We start from the raw sequence: 19008 nt of genomic DNA, 5'->3' as shown, positions 1-19008 counted from the left end.
AACATGGTGGTGGGAGCATCATGTTGTGGGGGGTGTTTTTCAGCTGCAGGGACAGGATGACTGGTTGCAATTATAGGAAAGATGAATGTGGCTAAGTACAGAGATATCCTGGAAAAAAACCTCTTCCAGAGTGCTCAGGACCTCAGACTGGGCCTAAGGTTCACCTTTGAACAGGACAATGACCCTAAGCACACAGCTAAAATAACAAAGGAGTGGCTTCGGAAAACAACTCTGTGACCGTTCTTGACTGGCCCAGCCAGAGCCCTGACCTAAACCCAATTGAGCATCTCTGGAGAGACCTGAAAATGGCTGTCCACCAACGTTCACCATCCAACCTGACAGAACTGGAGAGGATCTGCAAGGATGAATGGCAGAGGATCCCCAAATCCAGGTGTGAAAAAGTTGTTGCATCATTCCCAAGAGGACTCATGGCTGTACTAGCTCAAAAGGGTGCTTCTACTCAATACTGAGCACAGGGTCTGAATACTTATGACCATGTGATATTTCAGTTTTTCTTTTTTAATAAATTTGCAAAAATTTCTACATTTCTGTTTTTTTCTGTCAAGATGGGGTGCTGAGTGTACATTAATGAGAAATAAAATGAACTTTTTTGATTTTGGCAAATGGCTGCAATGACACAAAGAGTGAAAAATTTAAAGGGGTCTGAATACTTTCCGTACCCACTGTATGTCAGGCGTCATTAGCGCATTTCAAAGCTTCAAATCTTCAGAGCCACTTTAGCTCACTCCATGCTAACATCGACCAAGAATTTCCAAAAGGGACTGAACTTCGCAAGCACAAGTTGGTCACTTTGAAAAGTCAGGCAGAAAAGCAGATACAGGTTTTCCAAAAATTTACGAAGCGCTCAGAGACCGTAATCGTAACGCTTGCATCGTATCAACTGGCTTGGAACATTGCACGGGCTTAAAAGCCATACAATGAAGGGGAGTTCGTTAAAAAATGCCTCAGTGACGTTGTTGAAATCTTGTCTCCTGAAAACAACAAGCTAAAACGCATGATATCAGACGTCCAACTGTCCCGCCACACTGTTGAACACAGAATATCGGACATTAAACACAAACTTCGATATGAACGTAAGAGCCGCATGAAACTAGGCAAAGAGCCGCGGGTTGGCCACTCCTGGTCTACTGCGTTCCTCCGGCGTTAGGCCTGACCTCCCAATCTGCATGGGCTCTGAGGCTGGCTCCTCAGTTGAGCCGTCTGGGTGTTTGTCCATACGGATTGGGTTTCGAAACTACTTGTGTGCATTCTTGTAGGTTGGAAAGTGAGCAGAGGGGAAAAGGGAGGCGTATGGGCGTGAAGGAAAACCCCTCTCGCTGTCTCTCTCTCCAGCGACGGTCTATACTGACTGCCATCTCCACAAGCTTATCAAATTGCTTGGGCCATTCCCAGGCTGCCAGTTCATCCTTAACCTTTTCTGAAAGTCCTGCATAAAACATATCTTTCCAAGCGGTCTTATTTCAATCACAGGTGGCTGCTAAGGTCCTAAACTCTACGGCATACTCAGAAACTGACCTACTTCCCTGAGTCAATCTGGCCAGTCGAATGGCTGCCTCCTTCCGGGGCTTGGCGGGATCAAAGGTATTAATTAGTTCCTTGGAAAAGTCGGCCAGAGAATCACAAATACCTGAGTTTTTATTCATCTCCGCTGCTCCCCACTCTCGAGCTGGACCCGACAGCAGGGACAGGATAAAGGCTACCTTAGAAGAATCATTAGGGAATGCAGAGGGTTGGTACTTAAATTGTATGTTGCACTGCATCAAAAAGGCCCTACAACTAGCAGCTTCCCCAGAATACCTCTCCGGTACACAGATTGGTGTGTCTTTTATGCTGTGTGAAATTGGGATAACTGCTGGACAGGGGTCATGTCCTGGGGTTGCATCAATTCTGCTCCTAAAGTAATTTTGCCTGTTTGTGTGAGCCATCTGGGTGTTTGTCCATACGGATTGGGTAATCCGGATTGGTAAGCTTATTAAGTTGGCCACACAGGCATGAAGCTGAGCTTCATAAGAAACCAGAGCACCTTCCACCTGAACCCTCTATTCCTCCTTGTCAGATGAGCTCATTGTTTCTGTTGGCCAGATTGTACTGTTAGACTTTTACCAAAACTGGGAGCTTTGTGACCCTCTACAGAGGCTACAGCACAGTCAACAAGATAATGAGTTTCGTAGGGAGTAGGATTGAGGCATGGAGATATGTAAGAGTTGAGGGGACAATAAGAGTGGGGAAATGTTAGATCAAAGACAGCAGAGGTGGCTGAAAACTGATTTTGACTTAAAAAATCCTAACTACCTTTCTAGAACTTTCCACCTGTCATGTCGTCATCACAGTCTTTATTAGCATTTCTTGTCCTTGAGGTAGCTGAGTTAGCAACCTCTTATAAGAGCACCCTGGCCAAGACAGCAGCAGCAACAATTTCAGACAAGACAATCCAACAGACTAATTAATTGAAGTGAAAGATGCTAAAACACTGCAAAGCTGCAGCACTGACTAAGACCCACAGTCCACAGACTCAGGACCTGTTTACGCTCTTCCCACTCTCTCCTGACTTGGTGTTTATGGTCAGGTCAGGAGCAGATAGGAGAAATTTCACGAATAAACACTTTACAAACCGATTAATCATGCTTCAATGACATTCCACCCACGACCCATATGCTTAACTTTCATACATATACACTTAAACCCTGAGTCAGAATTAAATGGTGTTGGTGCCGCTGGTGTTAATGAAGTGGTAATTAGTGGTGGTCCCTCACTCCCAAACTGATACTGTCCTGTTCACGCTGTTGCAGATCAATTACACGTAACTTCTGTCCCGTTCCTGTTTAACTTCCGCACTTTCCAAACCATTCCCACTCTATTGCAACTCTCTAGAGGTCGGGACAGGTTTTTGAGCAGGTTCAAAGACAGCTTCCCACTATCCCACTCTTGCCGATTGAGGCCGCTCCGTTTCTGATCGAAGCTTCCCCCTTCCCCTTTAGTTCCGGGAAGTTGTCCTTCCAATCCTCTTGGGAACACCCAAAATTTTGAGGTCGGGAGTAGAGTCAGGGTCTGTGGAATGTGGGTCTGATGAGTATTTGTGTAGTCATTGACATGAAACATACTTTTGCTGTTTCAATGTCAAAACAGAATTACTGAAACATAATTATTGAAGTATCAATATGTTTGTACTAAACTAATACTATGTAGTAGTTGTATTTTCATGTTTATTCATCTACCTTTGTGTGTGTGTATCCTGCAGGCCCGCAGCATTGGCAGTCATCTCACTGGCGTTTGGTCAACACATCTTGGAGCCTCTGTTCATGCCCTGTGGTGTCCCCCTTATTGCTGTCAAACTGGCCACTGTCATCGGCATAAGTATGTACTGGCATTTATAATTCTGTAGAGATTCTCAGTTGTCCAGGTAAAGTTATCTAAAGGTTGAGACAAAATAAAGAGTGCCTGTTTCCTTTAAATGGAGATGCACAACTGACCGTGGTCCTGAGGAGCTGCTCCTCCTGTGCTGGGCCATCCTCCTGTTAAGTGGTTGTTTGGTTTCTCCAATGTAGAGTTCGGAACATTCTTCCTTACACTGAACAGCATATACTACATTGGTCCTCTTTTGTTTTGATGTCTGACCTTTAGGGTGAGCCAGTCTTTCTCAGTGTGTTGGTGGGTTTGAAGTGAACTGGTATGTGATGTTTCCCAAACATCAGATACCAAACATGTTTCCAAAAAAAGAGGAGCAATGGAGTAATGATCCTATTCAGCCCAGGTGTGAATTGAAACCAACTCAGGAGGTTGGGTCTAATGACTCTCACGCAATTTCCATAGCTCACCTAATGAGCCAGTGGTACTAGGGGTGGAGTGAAACCAACCTGGGAGATAAACTGGAGTTTCCATACCAGCTTTCTCTTAGACTGATGATGCTACTTGGATGAGTAGTGAAACGTTTCGACCTAAAAACTGGAAGTCCAGTTGCCCTGACTCAACCTCTAGATGGCATTAATAATGCATAAGTGTTACAATAAATCAGGGTGATATTATTTTTTTGACCTGTTCCAGGCTTTGGGAATGACAGGAAAGTATGCATGATCTAAGAATCAAATTGTGCCGTTAGAGGTAGGACAGGAAGTAGATGATGTCAACATGACAAATAGACCAGAAGTATTTTTACCTTGGCAAACTTGTCTATTAAATAAAAACACATATGACCACATGGACAGACATTACAGCAATTGTGCAAAAGGATAATAATCTAGCCTATAGTGACATATGCCTGGGTTGAACAACCCAGGGGGAAAAACTGCCACACATAAATTATTTGTGCTACACAATAACCCAATTCGAATAGAATGTTCTGCTGTTTCTGCTGCTAATCTGCTGTTATGACAGTACTAATATACTATTGCAGTATTGCTCATGTCACTGGGTGTGCTATGGCTAATGTGTAAATTTGACATGATACTATATTTTAATATTATCTTAAGAGATCATATACCAGAAATAAAATGTCCTTCAATTTTAAAACTAGCCAGAAATTAACCTTAAACTAAAGGTAATGAAATTAAAGATCCAACTTCTATGTTTAGAAACACAATTAGCCATAACTGACAAATGGACCTCCAATATAGCCAGCAGATAATACATAGCTACATGGTGAAACATTTCTCTCTATTTCTCTATAGCGTCTGTCATGTACCTGAACAGTATGAGTGTGACTTGGACAGCCAAAATTCAGATCTTCCTCACCATCACTAAGCTACTGGCCATTATCATCATTATAGTGCCTGGGATGTATCAGCTCTTTAAAGGTAAGACATCATCATCATGACAACCTCTAATAGCATCCTATACTATACTTGAGCCCCATATACCCTCAAGGGGGTTTCATCCCTATATATGTTGTTTGGGAACATGTCCTCAGAGCAGGTGTTCAAAAGGATTTTAATCTTTGTCTTTCCCTCACCTATGGACTAACTTAAAAACTGTGTAAAATGTATTTGGTTAGTGACTTCAGCAGTGGTGGAAAAAGTAATCTTCCTGTATTCACCCTTTCAGACAAGACCCTTGTCACTACTGATTTTCTTAGGAATACCCCAGTAAGCAATGATGTCTCCTGTTAGGGCATTTACAAACCATAGTCAAGCAATATCGATTCTTCTGGCACAGTGACAGCTGAAAAACCCCATTATTTTTAATGGCAGTGCATGCATTGTGTGCTGCACAGATTATACATCTATGCACACATCTCTTTTTTCCTCAGAGGTGTAAATATGTCCTAGGTAAACAAGTTTTATCATCTGGGCCAGGCCATATCCCCCTTTTGTAGTGTTGCACCTGATTTTCTCCACATGGTTGACAGATCAACCTGTAGGTTGAATTCCAGTGGAACAGAATGCTGAGTAAGGTGAAACATCTGGCCTGCCATGGCTGGAGCTTCTGCAGTGGCATCTGCTGCTGAATTGCCTGTACAAACGGGATCTTTTTTTGCTAGTTTGGGCGTCACATTTCATAACTGAGAAATCTCAGTTATGAAATGTGACGGGAATAGGATAGCATCTAACAAGGCTGCATGAAGAGCATGATGTGCAATAGTTGTTCTGGCTGATGTCAGGAAACCCCTCTGCCTCCAGAGACAACCATAATCGTGGACAACTCTAAAAGTATAGCGTGAGTCAGTGTAAATGTCGACTATTTTGTCTGGCAAATTTACAGGCTTTGGTAAGGCAGCCTGTGCAGACAAGTGAGAGGGCAATTTATCGCTAGAAATCACACTATGACAACTGTGACAACTGGAAACCCAACTTGAAGCATAGCCATCGATAAATGACTCCCTATCTACATTGAATGTCTTGGCGAGATCAGATCTGGGAGTACAGATGGTTCATAACTTCAGTGAGCATCTCCATCATTTTCTGTAGGAAGAAGTGTTGCAGGGTTCAGCATGTTGCACCTTTAAACAGTGAGGTTAGGCATTTCAAACAATATAGTGTGGTATCTGAATCAGCGCTGAGCTGACAAGTGTGTAATATACCCCCTGAGGTTGGCATAATACAGTAGCCATGTAACTGTCCTTCCTGTCAACAAAATTAGTTAGATTAGGATTAGGCAGACCCAGTGTGGGGGCTTGGCATTAATAATTTTTGACAAATTGATGCATTATTTTCTTTTCTTTTGAGGGACAAACAATCTGCTATGACGTGTCCAGGTTTATAGCAATAGAAGCATTCTCTTACCTCTTTTTTGGCAGTAGGTTTTTGCTTTTCAGACCCATTCATGGCTGTAAATCAGGTTCTGTGCAACTGGGAAGCAGAGAGAACAGTCTTATGTGTTAAAAGAAACTCATCAGCAAGGGTAGCAGCAGATAAAACATTGTCTATTTTCTGTTTGTTCAAATACATGACAATACAATCGGGTAAACATCTTTGTCTGATTCAGATTATTCAGATCCCGAATAAGCCCCTCAAGCAATATGAGTTCTCTCAGCTGTGCAAAATTGTTTACATGACAAGTGTTGCACCATTTGTCTAGCAAGCTTCCTTTTCCGAGGTCAGTGTAAATTTGATTTGGGGATTTTTTTGCATTTCTGTATACCTCTGGAACTAACTCGCAAGCTAGTGAGATAGTCTTTTTAACTGCTTCATAGTTTAAGCTAGCTTCAAGAGTTAGCGCAGCTACCGCTTCTTGGGCCTTTCCAAAAATTTTACATTGGACCAGCAGGGGCCAGGCATCTGTAGGCCAATGTAAGGCTTGTGCAATGTGTTCAAATGCAGCAAAAATATGAATCAACTTCTGCTTCACGAAAAGTTGGAACCAAGGTTATGTTTTTGCTAATGTCAAAGGACAGATGATCTGAGGTATCAGGCTTGGTTGAGGCAGGTTGAAATGTAAGTCGCCTACTAATGTGGCTCTCCAGTTCAAGTTGCTTGAGGCGTATAACTTTTTATCTGTCTCAATGTCCATTCTCTTTATCTCAAGTTGGTACTCATGTGTGAGCTTTTTCCTCTGCCTCTAGCTGTAGTTGGGCTAGCCGTATTTTTAGGCATGCCTCAACCCGAGAATCAGCATCTGTACTTGGGGATGGGTCATAGCGAGGAAGTGTGAGAGGAGTTTTAAGCCCCCCACCTTTCTCAGCGGCTAAACCCACCGGAGGAGGATCGGCTGGAGGTTTTCCCTCTGCCTGTAATGCACCTGGTACTGCTGCACTGGTGTCTGTGTGAGGATGCTTAGAGGAGGACATACCTGCCACAGTGATGACCCCAAAATCCAGTAACTTTGACATGACTAAGGCTTTAAGATCAGCCTTGGTAATCTGATTAGGATGGACAATGTGAAAATGTAAAGCAATCTCAATCAGTCTTTTTGCAATTTTCAAGCAGCTGCACTGAAGGATGAGCGATGAACTGGGCCAACTCCGAAGTTGCCATGCTCTTAGAAGAGTGAGAGAAAGAAAAAAACCTGCCTTGCCAGCTTAAAGTGCAATGTAATTACATGATAATAACCTCTCCATAAAGATAAGGTCTGATTCAGATCATTCAGATCCCAGACAAGCCCCCACTATGTAACGACCTCACACACTAACATTCACTCCTATGGGCAATTAAACAATGATTTCAGCAATAAATAAACAAACTAATCACAAAGTATGATGAGAACTCCATAATAACTTAAAACCTGCAACATTTAAAATTTAATTAATTATGAATGTGGTATAAAATGTTGTGTATCATTATTATGACCTTAATAAGGCTCTCCATGCCATGCTTTGATGGCTGTGCCCACATTGAGGTGATACTCAATGGAAAATGACCTAAACCGAGTCGAGTCGAGTAGAGCCTAGTAGTCCTAAAACGGTGTATTGAAAAAGGGGCATTAGAGTTAGAGTTGTCTAACAGGAGTGTCATCTACAACCTGCTATGTATATTGTGAATGGGCATTAACCATCAGAGTGAGCTCTGTTGGTTTATTCCTCATCTCCCTTTTCCTAAATAAACTAAAAAAGACACTTCATGATTTTAATAGTAAGGCAAGGTTCCGGAATATGTTATATTTAGCCACGGCAAGGCAAGGCAAGTTTATTTATATAGCACAATTCATACACAGTAATTCAAACTGCTTTACAGAAATAAAAGACAAGTTAAAAATACATAAGCAAGAATCAAAAATAGTGAAATTAATATTAAAGGAAACTGAGTGCAGATAAATCCATCCATCCATCTTCTATACCCGCTTTTTCCTGAAAGCCAGGGTCACGGGGATCTGCTGGAGCCTATCCCAGCGCTCTCTCGGGTGAAAGGCAGGGGTACACCCTGGACAGGTCACCAGTCCATCACAGGGCCACATAGAGACACACAAAGACAGACAATCTCACACTCACACTCACTCCTACGGGCAATTTAGATTCACCAATCAACCTAACATGCATGTTTTTGGACTGTGGGAGGAAACCCGGAAGTACCCGGAGTAAACCCACGCAAGCACAGGGAGAACACGCAAACTCCACACAGAAAGGCCGGGTTGCGAACTCACGACCTTCTTGCAGATAAATCACTTTGAATAAAACACTGTCAGTTGTCATATATATATGCCACGCTAAAAAGAAAGGTTTTTAGCTTGGACTTAAACATTGTCTAACATCATCAGGAAGACTATTCCAGGTTTTAGCTGCATATAACTGAAAAGCTGCTTGTCCCTGTTTAGTCCTGACTCTGGGCACGAGCAGAAGGCCTGTCCCTGATGGTCTCAGAGTTCGAGATGGTTCATATGGCATCAACATGTCAGAGATGTAATGTGGTGCTGAGCCATGAAGAGACTTATACACAAGCAGTGCTGTTTTAAAGTCAATTCTCTGAGGGACAGGAAGCCAGTGCAGAGATCTGAGAACAGGAGTAATGTGGTTGTAGGTCCTGCACCTGAGCAGCAGCGTTCTGAATGTACTGTAGCTGCCTAACAGCTCATTTTGAGAGCCCTGTGAACAGGCCGTTACAGTAATCTAACCTGCTAGAGATAAATGCATGGATGAGTCTTTCCAAGTCTGGTTTACACATGATCCCTTTGAGTCTGGCAATGTTTTTGAGATGATAAAATGCTGGTGATGTTATCGATTTAATGTGGCCCGTTAGGTTTTAAATCATAACCTTCTGTTTTGACTGTAGGTCCGGGTGTGTATGGGGCGGCTTCTGGGTCCGCATCAGGACCGTGTTCCGCCGATAAGTGGGTTATTATGGCTATAAGTCCTGGAACAGCAGAGGCCCTGGGCGTCCTAGTTGCTGATAGCAGTATTGATGCTAGTCAGGATCTTTGGTCTGGGAGCGGGGGGGTCTGACAGGAGTGCTCCATTTTAATTCCTGATTTCACCAAGGTTTCCAAACGATTTGGAAATCGCATTGGTGAAGCTGGGGATGGGATGGGATGGTCAATGATGAGTCTGCAGAGGATGTGGATGCAACTGAGGGGGCCCAGGGCAGTGGAGGGGGCACCATTGAAGGTGCTGTTGAGGGGGGATCCATGGCTGATGAGGGGTCCGTTGCTGGTGAGGTGTGAGTGTTTACTTCACTCCTCTCTTCTCTCAGAGGAGCCTTTGGCTGTTCACACGACCGTCCAGACCCAGTCTGGTGCCTCAGAGAGTGGAGGAGGTTATCCGTTAGCCGTCTCACTCCACTCCTGCTCAGATATGGGCCCTTTCCCTTGAACAGGTCGTCGCGTTGCCAAAAAAGGTTGAAGTTATCAATGAAGTGCACTCCTCTTATCTCACAGGCCTTGGATAGCCATATGTTCAATGAAAGTGAATTTATTAATCCTCCTGTTGATGTTTGCGAGAGGTCCACTGACAAATGACTGGATTTTCAGTTTGTCAAGTTCTTCTAATAATTTAGAGAAGTCCGACGGAAACGTACTCCTAAGCAGAAGCCCACAGCTCAAAACCTGCCCGTTTCTAACCAATTTTCCCTGCTCAGCGACACACCCGCTGACAAACCGACTCGGAATTGGCAATTCCATAGTCAGAAACATGAAGCAAGAGACACCAGCGACCATATTCAAATGCATTTCTGGGGCCAGAGCGGGAAACATCGAGTCAAATTTGAAGCTGCTGGCTAAGGCTAATTGTAAATATGGTAAAACTGGTTTTCATGTCGGCAGCAATGACACCCGTTTGTCATCGTTCTGTCGCTGGCTGTCTAGGTGGTGTCCAGCAAACAATGTGGCCTTCATAGACACCTAGGCCACTTTCTGGTAGCGAGGGACGGCATCCATCCCACTTTGGATGTGAATCATTAAATAATAGGTCTCTTTCGTCTAAGTCTCTGTTAGTAAATGATTTGATAACTGATCACCAAATTGACTTACTCTGTCTCACTGAAACCTGGCAGCAGCAGGATGAATGTGACAGTCTGAATGAATCAACCACCCCCAGTCATAAAAAAATTCCACTACAATAAATGTTTATCTGACAACGCTGTTAATAAATTTAAGAAAATGATTCCATCTTTATTGACATCTATGGCATCTGCCAACACAGTGGAGGGCAGCTGCCTCAATCCTGCTCCCTAACAAGTTGATCATCTTGTTGACAGTGTTGTAGCCTCACTGCATGAAAACTTCTCTGAAAATAGAAGTTAGTGAATCACAGGAGATTAGCTCCATGGTACAGTTCACATATTCGTACCTTAAAACAGGCGTCACGAAGGCTGGAAAGAAAGTGGCGTTCCATAAGTTTAGAAGAATTTTATCTAGCCTGGAAAAACAGTCTATTAACATATAAATAAGCACTCCATAAAGCCAGAACTGCATATTATGCATCACTAATAGAGGAAAATAAGAACAGAAGAACAGGAGAACAAGAACTCAGCAGTGATGACTTTGAATTTCTTTCATCAGATGCTTCCTATAGCTGCCATAAATGAATCTTATACTACAGTAGCTCTTGAATCATCTGTAACACCTCAGTTGTTTAGACTGCTTCTCTCCCATAGATCTCTCTGAATTCACATCAGTAGTTACTTCTGAAAATAACAGCCTCAGCATTGCATTTAATTCTATATTAGATTCAATTGGTTTCATTCAAAACGTTAATAAACCCACCCACTGTTTTAATCACACCCTTGATCTTGTTCTGACCTATGGCATCGAAATTGAACATCTAATAATTTTTCCCCCAAATCCTGTTTTGTCAGATCATTCTTTAATAACTTTCGAATTTAAAATGATGGATCATGCAGCGTCTGGAAGAAAATTCCACTACAGCAGACGTTTATCCGACAACGCTGTTAATAAATTTAAGAAAATGATTCCATCTTTATTTTCATCTATGCCAAGTATAAACATAGTGGAGGGCAGCTGCCTTAATCCTACTCCCTACCAAATTGATCATGTTGTTGACAGCGCTGTAACCTCACTGCGTGAAACGCTTGATTCTGTAGCCCCTCTGAAAAAGAAGTTAGTGATTCAGAGAAGACTAGCCCCATGGTATAATTTACATGTTCGTACCTTAAAGCAGGCATAACGAAGGCTGGAAAGGAAGTGGCGTTCCACAAACTTAGAGGAAATTTTTCTAGCCTGGAAAAACAGTCTACTAACATATAAAAAAGCTCTCCGTAAAGCCAGAACTGCATACTATTCATCACTAATAGAGGAAAATAAGAACAATCCCAGGTTTCTTTTCAGCACTGTAGCCAGGCTGACAAAAAGTCACAGCTCCGTTGAGCCCAGTGTTCCCTTAGCTCTCAGCAGTGATGAATTTATGAGTTTCTTTACAAATAAAATCACAACTATTAGAGATAAAATTCAGCAGATGCTTCCTATACCTGCAATAAATGAATCTTTTACTACAGTAGCTCTTGAATCATCTGTAGGACCTCAGTTATGTTTAGACTGCTTCTCTCCCATAGATCTCTCTGAATTTACATCAGTAGTTGCTTCATCTAAATCATCAACGTGTCTCTTGGACCCCATCCCGACTAGACTGCTTAAAGGCACCCTGCCATTAATGAACCCATCTTTATTGGACTTGGTAAATTTATCTCTAGTATCAGGCTACGTACCACAGGCCTTTAAGACTGCAGTAATCAAACCTTTACTCAAAAAGCCTAGTCTTGATCCAGGAGTCTTGGCTAATTATAGACCAATATCCAACCTGCCATTTATTTCTAAAATCCTAGAAAAAGCTGTTGCTAAGCAGCTATCAGACCACTTACACAGGAATGAACTATTTGAAGATTTCCAATCAGGATTTAGAGCACATCATAGTACAGAAACAGCACTGTTGAAAGTTACCAACGATCTTCTCTTAGCCTCAGATAATGGACTTGTTTCGATACTTGTCCTCCTAGACCTTAGTGCAGCATTCGACACCATTGACCACAACATCTTATTACAGAGACTGGAGCATGTGATTGGTATCAGAGGAACAGCGTTAAAGTGGTTCCAATCCTATTTATCGGACAGATTCCAGTTTGTTCATGTCCATGATGAACCTTCCACACGAACAAAAGTTAGTTATGGAGTTCCACAAGGCTCGGACCGATTCTGTTCACCCTGTACATGCTTCCTTTAGGATATATCATTAGGAAGCACTCTATTAATTACCACTGCTATGCGGATGACACTCAGTTATATCTATCTATTAAACCTGTTAACACAAACCAGTTAACCAGACTTCAAGCCTGTCTAACTGACATAAAGGCCTGGATGACCAGTAACTTTTTACTTTTAAACTCGGAGAAAACAGAAGTCATTATATTTGGGCCTAAAAATCTCAGAAATAACTTTTCTAAAATTATAGCTACTCTAGATGTCATAGCCCTGGCCTCCAGTACTACTGTAAAAAACCTTGGAGTTATTTTTGACCAGGACATGTCCTTTAACTCACACATAAAACAAATTTCTAGAACTGCATTCTTTCACCTGCGCAACATTTCCAAAATTAGGAACATCCTGTCTCAAAATGATGCAGAAAAACTAGTCCATGCATTTGTTTCCTCAAGGCTAGATTACTGTAACTCATTACTATCTGGATGTCCTAATATCTTAATAAAAAGCCTCCAATTAATCCAGAATGCCGCAGCCAGAGTCCTGACAGGAACTAGCAAGAGAGATCATATTTCTCCTATATTGGCTTCTCTTCATTGGCTCCCTGTAAAATATAGAATAGAATTTAAAATCCTTCTTCTCACATACAAATCCCTTCATAATCAAGCTCCTTCATACCTTAAAGACCTCATAGTACCATATTATCCCAATAGACCACTTCGCTCTCAGAGTGCAGGCCTACTTGTGGTTCCCAGAGTTCTCAAAAGCAGAATGGGAGGCAGAGCCTTTAGCTATCAAGCTCCTCTCCTGTGGAACCAGCTCTCAGCCTGGGTTCAGGAGGCAGACACTCTCTGTACTTTTAAGGCTAGACTTAAAACCTTCCTCTTTGACAAAGCATATAGTTAGGGCTGGCTTCAGGCAACCCTGAACCATCCCTTAGTTAGTTATGCTGCTATAGGCCTAGACTGCCCGAGGACCATCGGTGCACTGAGCTCCCCTACCCTAACCCCCCCCCCCCCCCCCCCCTCTTCTCTCCCACCTCATGTATATTCCACCATTGAATGTTACTAACCTTGTGCTCTCTCTCTCCCCTAGTTTGTGCTCTCTCCCTCTCTCTCTGTTCTCTCTGTACCTTCTGCAGGTGTCCCTGGTCCTGGAGCTGTATATCGCTGATGTGCAGTTACTGGCCCCACCAACCTGCAGTGTCTATTTGTTGTTTATTGTTGCTGTTCTTTTCTCTCTGCTCTATCCATTCACCCCAACCGGTCGAGGCAGATGGCCGCCCAAACTGAGCCCGGTTCTGCTGGAGGTTTTTTTCTTCCGTTAAAGGGAGTTTTTTCCTCTCCACTGTCGCCAAGTGCTTGCTCATAAGGGAATTGTTGGGTTTTTAGTTTTAGTTTTTGTAAAGTGCCTTGAGATGATTTGTATTGTGATTTGGCGCTATACAAATAAAATTGAATTGAATTGAATTACCACTGCTATGCAGATGACACTCAGCTGTATCTATCTATGAAACCTGATAACACAAACCAGTTAGCTAAACTTCAAGCGTGTCTAACTGATATAAAGGCCTGGATGACCAGTAACTTTCTACTTTTAAATTCAGAGTATTTGCTTGCTGTATTTGGGCCTAAAAACCTCAGAAATAGCTTTTATAAAATTATAGCTACTCTAGATGGCATAACCCTGGCCTCCAGTACTACTGTGAAAAACCTTGGAGTTATTTTTGACCAGGACATGTCCTTTAACTCACACATAAAACAAATCTCTAGAACTGCCTTCTTTCACTTGTGCAATATTGCCAAAATTAGGAACATCCTGTCTCAAAATGATGCAGAAAAACTAGTCCATGCATTTGTTACCTCAAGGCTAGATTACTGTAACTCATTACTATCTGGATGTCTCCATAAAAAGCCTCCAGTTAATCCAGAATGCTGCAGCCAGAGTCCTGACAGGAACTAGCAAGAGAGATCATATTTCTCCTGTATTAGCGTCTCTTCATTGGCTCCTTGTAAAATCCAGAATAGAATTTAAAATCCTTCTTCTCACATACAAATCCCTTCATGATCAAGCTCCTTCATACCTCAAAGACCTCATAGTACCATATTATCCCAATAGAGCAGTTTGCTCTCAGAGTGCAGGTCTACTTGTGGTTCCCAGAGTTTCCAAAAGTAGAATGGGAGCCTTTAGTTATCAAGCTCCTCTCCTGTGGAACCAGTTCCCAGTCTGGGTTCAGGAGGCAGACACTCTCTGTATTTTTAAGGCTAGACTTACCCTAACCCTCCCCTCCCTTCCGTTGATTTGGCGCTATACAAATAAAATTGAATTGAATTGAATTGAATTATTGATGCATTTTTGTGTTCATCACTTTAATCCTGCTTGTAGCCTGTGAATTTCCCACCGTGGATCAATAAAGTTTTAGAATTTAGAAGCAAACAATGCTCCTTCACCAAAACGCTACTTACCCCCAATTTGCCATGTCAGTTAGTTTCTGGTAACTTGCCTAAAAATATACACCAAAATTGTAAGTATTAAAACTAGGGTTTGACAGTGCTTTAACAGTCTCATCATTTCAGTTTTATTGTGCTTTAGTACCATATGTCAAATGACTTGTACTTGTACATAGACAATCTTAGGCCCTCTGAAGCCCCTCAGTGTCCTAAGCTGTGGTATTGGAATTCAGCCTTGCACACATTAATGTATTGTGTGTGATTTACTGATGTTGTAGAGAAGAATCCATTTTTATTTAATTTAGGAGCAATTATGGTGCTTTCACCAGTTAACCTAGTGTCTGTGTGTGTGTGTTTGTAGGAGAGACTGGGAATTTTGAAGATGCCTTTAATATGAACACTATGCAGTTGTCTGGTATGCCATTGGCTTTCTACTCTGGGATGTATGCATATGCTGGGTGGTAGGTATAGCACACACACATACACAAACGTGCATTGCATATAAATGAGCATACATACACACACAGTCATCAAATGTTCAAGTGGTGTCAGTTTGTATTCATTTCAGAACTATAGGCATTGAAGACTTAATGCAAGATATTATTTCCTCTAGGTTCTATCTAAACTTTGTGACAGAGGAGGTAGAAAACCCGGAGAGGTGAGTTTAATCTACGTGCTGGTTATACTGGTAATGTATGGGTATGGGTCATAAAAACCACTTTAATACATGTTATTTGTTGATACATTTATTGGTTAAGCAACTAGAAACTGGCAGCAGTCTGGTTGAGGTGGTTAATGCAACCACAACACTTCTTACATGTTTTTCAGTTTTGTCTTTGCTTAATTAAAATGTACATTTCCATAACACAAAATAACTGTTGTAATGATGGAATATAAACATAAAATTCAATACAATGAATTTAGCATGTGAGATAATTCCAAGTAATAGTAAATGTAAAGTCTGATAGTACTGCAATCATTTAAACAGCAGCTTTTATTTGTGAATTTATGGTATATCCACTTAAAATTTGTTATCCAGAGCATTTGTAGTCACCAGCAACAGAGTGATGTCCTACTGTTATTTTGAGAAAAAAAAAACCAGAAATAGGGCAAAGGTGGAAATTATATTAAGAGTTGAATTAAGCAGGGGGAGCCATGCAAGCGACTGACACTTTATTGCATTGGTTATTATTCCTCCCACCCTTAGGACTGTGCCATTAGCTATCTGTATCTCCATGGTGATTGTGACTTGCTGCTATGTGCTGATCAATGTCGCATACTACACTGTGATGTCAGCAGAGGAGCTCCTGGCCTCAGAGGCTGTTGCTGTGGTAAGTAAGCTACTCTCGCTCTCTCTATCTCTCTTTACACACACACACACAACCTGTAAGTCCAACCTGTGTACCGCCTGGATTGACTCCAAGAAAGCCTACGACTCAATGCCTCACACATGGATCCTGGAATCCTTGGAGCTACACAATATCAATAGGACTCTAAGAACCTTCATAAGGAACTCAGTGGGACTGTGGAAAACAACCCTTGTGGCCAACCTCAAGCTGATATCACAAGCCTCCATTAAGTATGGCATCTACCAAGGAGATGCTCTGTTCCTGCTGTTGTCCTGCATAGGCCTGAATCCCTCAGTGAAGTTATCACTAAGACTGGCTATGGATGATTACTATGAAATGGAGCAACCATCTGCCACCTCCTGTACATGGATGACATCAAGTTGTACACCAGGAGTAAGTGGGATATTGACTCACTGATCCACACCACCAGGATATACAGCAACAACATCATTTGGACTGGAAGTGTGGTCAAATGGTAGGCTAGTAGCGTTTGTAGTTATACATACATATATATATATATACATATATATATATATACAGTGGGTACGGAAAGTATTCAGACCCCTTTAAATTTTTCACTCTTTGTGTCATTGCAGCCATTTGCCAAAATCAAAAAAGTTCATTTTATTTCTCATTAATGTACACTCAGCACCCCATCTTGACAGAAAAAAACAGAAATGTAGAAATTTTTGCAAATTTATTAAAAAAGAAAAACTGAAATATCACATGGTCATAAGTATTCAGACCCTGTGCTCAGTATTGAGTAGAAGCACCCTTTTGAGCTAGTACAGCCATGAGTCTTCTTGGGAATGATGCAACAAGTTTTTCACACCTGGATTTGGGGATCCTCTGCCATTCTTCCTTGCAGATCCTCTCCAGTTCTGTCAGGTTGGATGGTGAACGTTGGTGGACAGCCATTTTCAGGTCTCTCCAGAGATGCTCAATTGGGTTTAGGTCAGGGCTCTGGCTGGGCCAGTCAAGAACGGTCACAGAGTTGTTCCGAAGCCACTGCTTTGTTATTTTAACTGTGTGCTTAGGGTCATTGTCCTGTTGAAAGGTGAACCTTCGGTCCAGTCTGAGGTCCTGAGCACTCTGGAAGAGGTTTTCTTCCAGGATATCTCTGTACTTGGCCGCATTCATCTTTCCTATAATTGCAACCAGTCGTCCTGTCCCTGCAGCTGAAAAACACCCCCACAACATGATGCTCCCACCACCATGTTTCACTGTAGGGATTGTATTGGGCAGGTGATGAGCAGTGCCTGGTTTTCTCCACACATACCGCTTAGAATTAATGCCAAAAAGTTCAATCTTGGTCTCATCAGACCAGAGAATCTTATTTCTCATAGTCTGGGAGTCCTTCATGTGTTTTTGGCAAACTCTATGCGGGCTTTCATGTGTCTTGCGCTGAGGAGAGGCTTCCGTCGGGCCACTCTGCCATAAAGCCCCGACTGGTGGAGGGCTGCAGTGATAGTTGACTTTGTGGAACTTTCTCCCATCTCCCTACTGCATCTCTGGAGCTCAGCCACAGTGATCTTTGGGTTCTTCTTTACCTCTCTCACCAAGGCTCTTCTCCCACGATTGCTCAGTTTGGCTGCACGGCCAGGTCAAGGAAGAGTTCTGGTCGTCCCAAACTTTTTCCATTTGAGGATTATGGAGGCCACTGTGCTCTTAGGAACCTTGAGTGCTGCAGAAATTATTTTGTAACCTTGGCCAGATCTGTGCCTTGCCACAATTCTGTCTCTGAGCTCCTTGGGCGGTTCCTTCGACCTCATGATTCTCATTTGCTCTGACATGCACTATGAGCTGTAAGGTCTTATATTGACAGGTGTGTGCCTTTCCTAATCAAGTCCAGTCAGTTTAATTAAACACAGCTGGACTCCAATGAAGGAGCAGAACCATCTCAAGGAGGATCAGAAGACATGGACAGCATGTGAGTTAAATATGAGTGTCACTGCAAAGGGTCTGAATACTTATGACCATGTGATATTTCAGTTTTTCTTTTTTAATAAATTTGCAAAAATTTCTACATTTCTGGTTTTTTCTGTCAAGATGGGGTGCTGAGTGTACATTAATGAGAAATAAAATGAACTTTTTTGATTTTGGCAAATGGCTGCAATGACACAAAGAGTGAAAATTTTAAAGGGGTCTGAATACTTTCCGTACCCACTGTATATATAGTTATATATATGACATGAACAAGATGAACCGTATGAAAACACTATTCTCCATGGAGGAAAAGGTTGGAAAACAAGATCAAGGTAGCACGAAGAGAAGTTAGCCATCTATCAGAACTGCCGAAAGGTTTGAAAGGCTTACCTAAGAAGTACAACAAGCTGTCCATACCTGAGGAAACTGCCAAGGAAACACTCATAGCCTGGCCACCTGCCTCAAGAGGTACACCAGAGAAATAGAAGCAAAGAGAATAAAACAGATGTTTTCCATTTAGCCATCCAAAGTGTACCCTGACAGGGTAATATCCTGAAAGCAGAGCCACAAAGGCTGGAGACTGAACAATACTGGCAGATCAAATGGCTGACCTCACTCCATGAACACCTAGTTGTACAAATGAACCAACTGCGAGTGGATGGGACCCACTCTGAATGGTTAACTGAAGGCTGAGACCTTATGAAACTATGAACCAGGGTTTGTTGTTGTTGTAAGTGTAGAAAGTCTTTGTGGGC

At 42.2% G+C, this 19008-nt stretch overlaps 1 protein-coding gene across 1 annotated transcript in view; it reads left to right on the top strand.

The window, feature by feature from the left end:
• slc7a11 (solute carrier family 7 member 11) overlaps positions 1 to 19008 on the top strand; it is a 35691-nt gene that overhangs the window by 4282 nt on the left and 12401 nt on the right. The window contains exons 3-7 of the mRNA XM_026330852.1: positions 3260 to 3375; positions 4686 to 4811; positions 15340 to 15439; positions 15592 to 15636; positions 16186 to 16309. Of these exons, the coding sequence (XP_026186637.1) occupies positions 3260 to 3375; positions 4686 to 4811; positions 15340 to 15439; positions 15592 to 15636; positions 16186 to 16309 (511 nt within the window). The remainder of the gene's footprint in view (positions 1 to 3259; positions 3376 to 4685; positions 4812 to 15339; positions 15440 to 15591; positions 15637 to 16185; positions 16310 to 19008) is intronic.

The sequence above is a fragment of the Mastacembelus armatus genome, chromosome 10, assembly GCF_900324485.2.
Source record: "Mastacembelus armatus chromosome 10, fMasArm1.2, whole genome shotgun sequence".
Taxonomy (NCBI): domain Eukaryota; kingdom Metazoa; phylum Chordata; class Actinopteri; order Synbranchiformes; family Mastacembelidae; genus Mastacembelus; species Mastacembelus armatus.
This window is presented reverse-complemented; position numbering and strand designations above follow the sequence as displayed.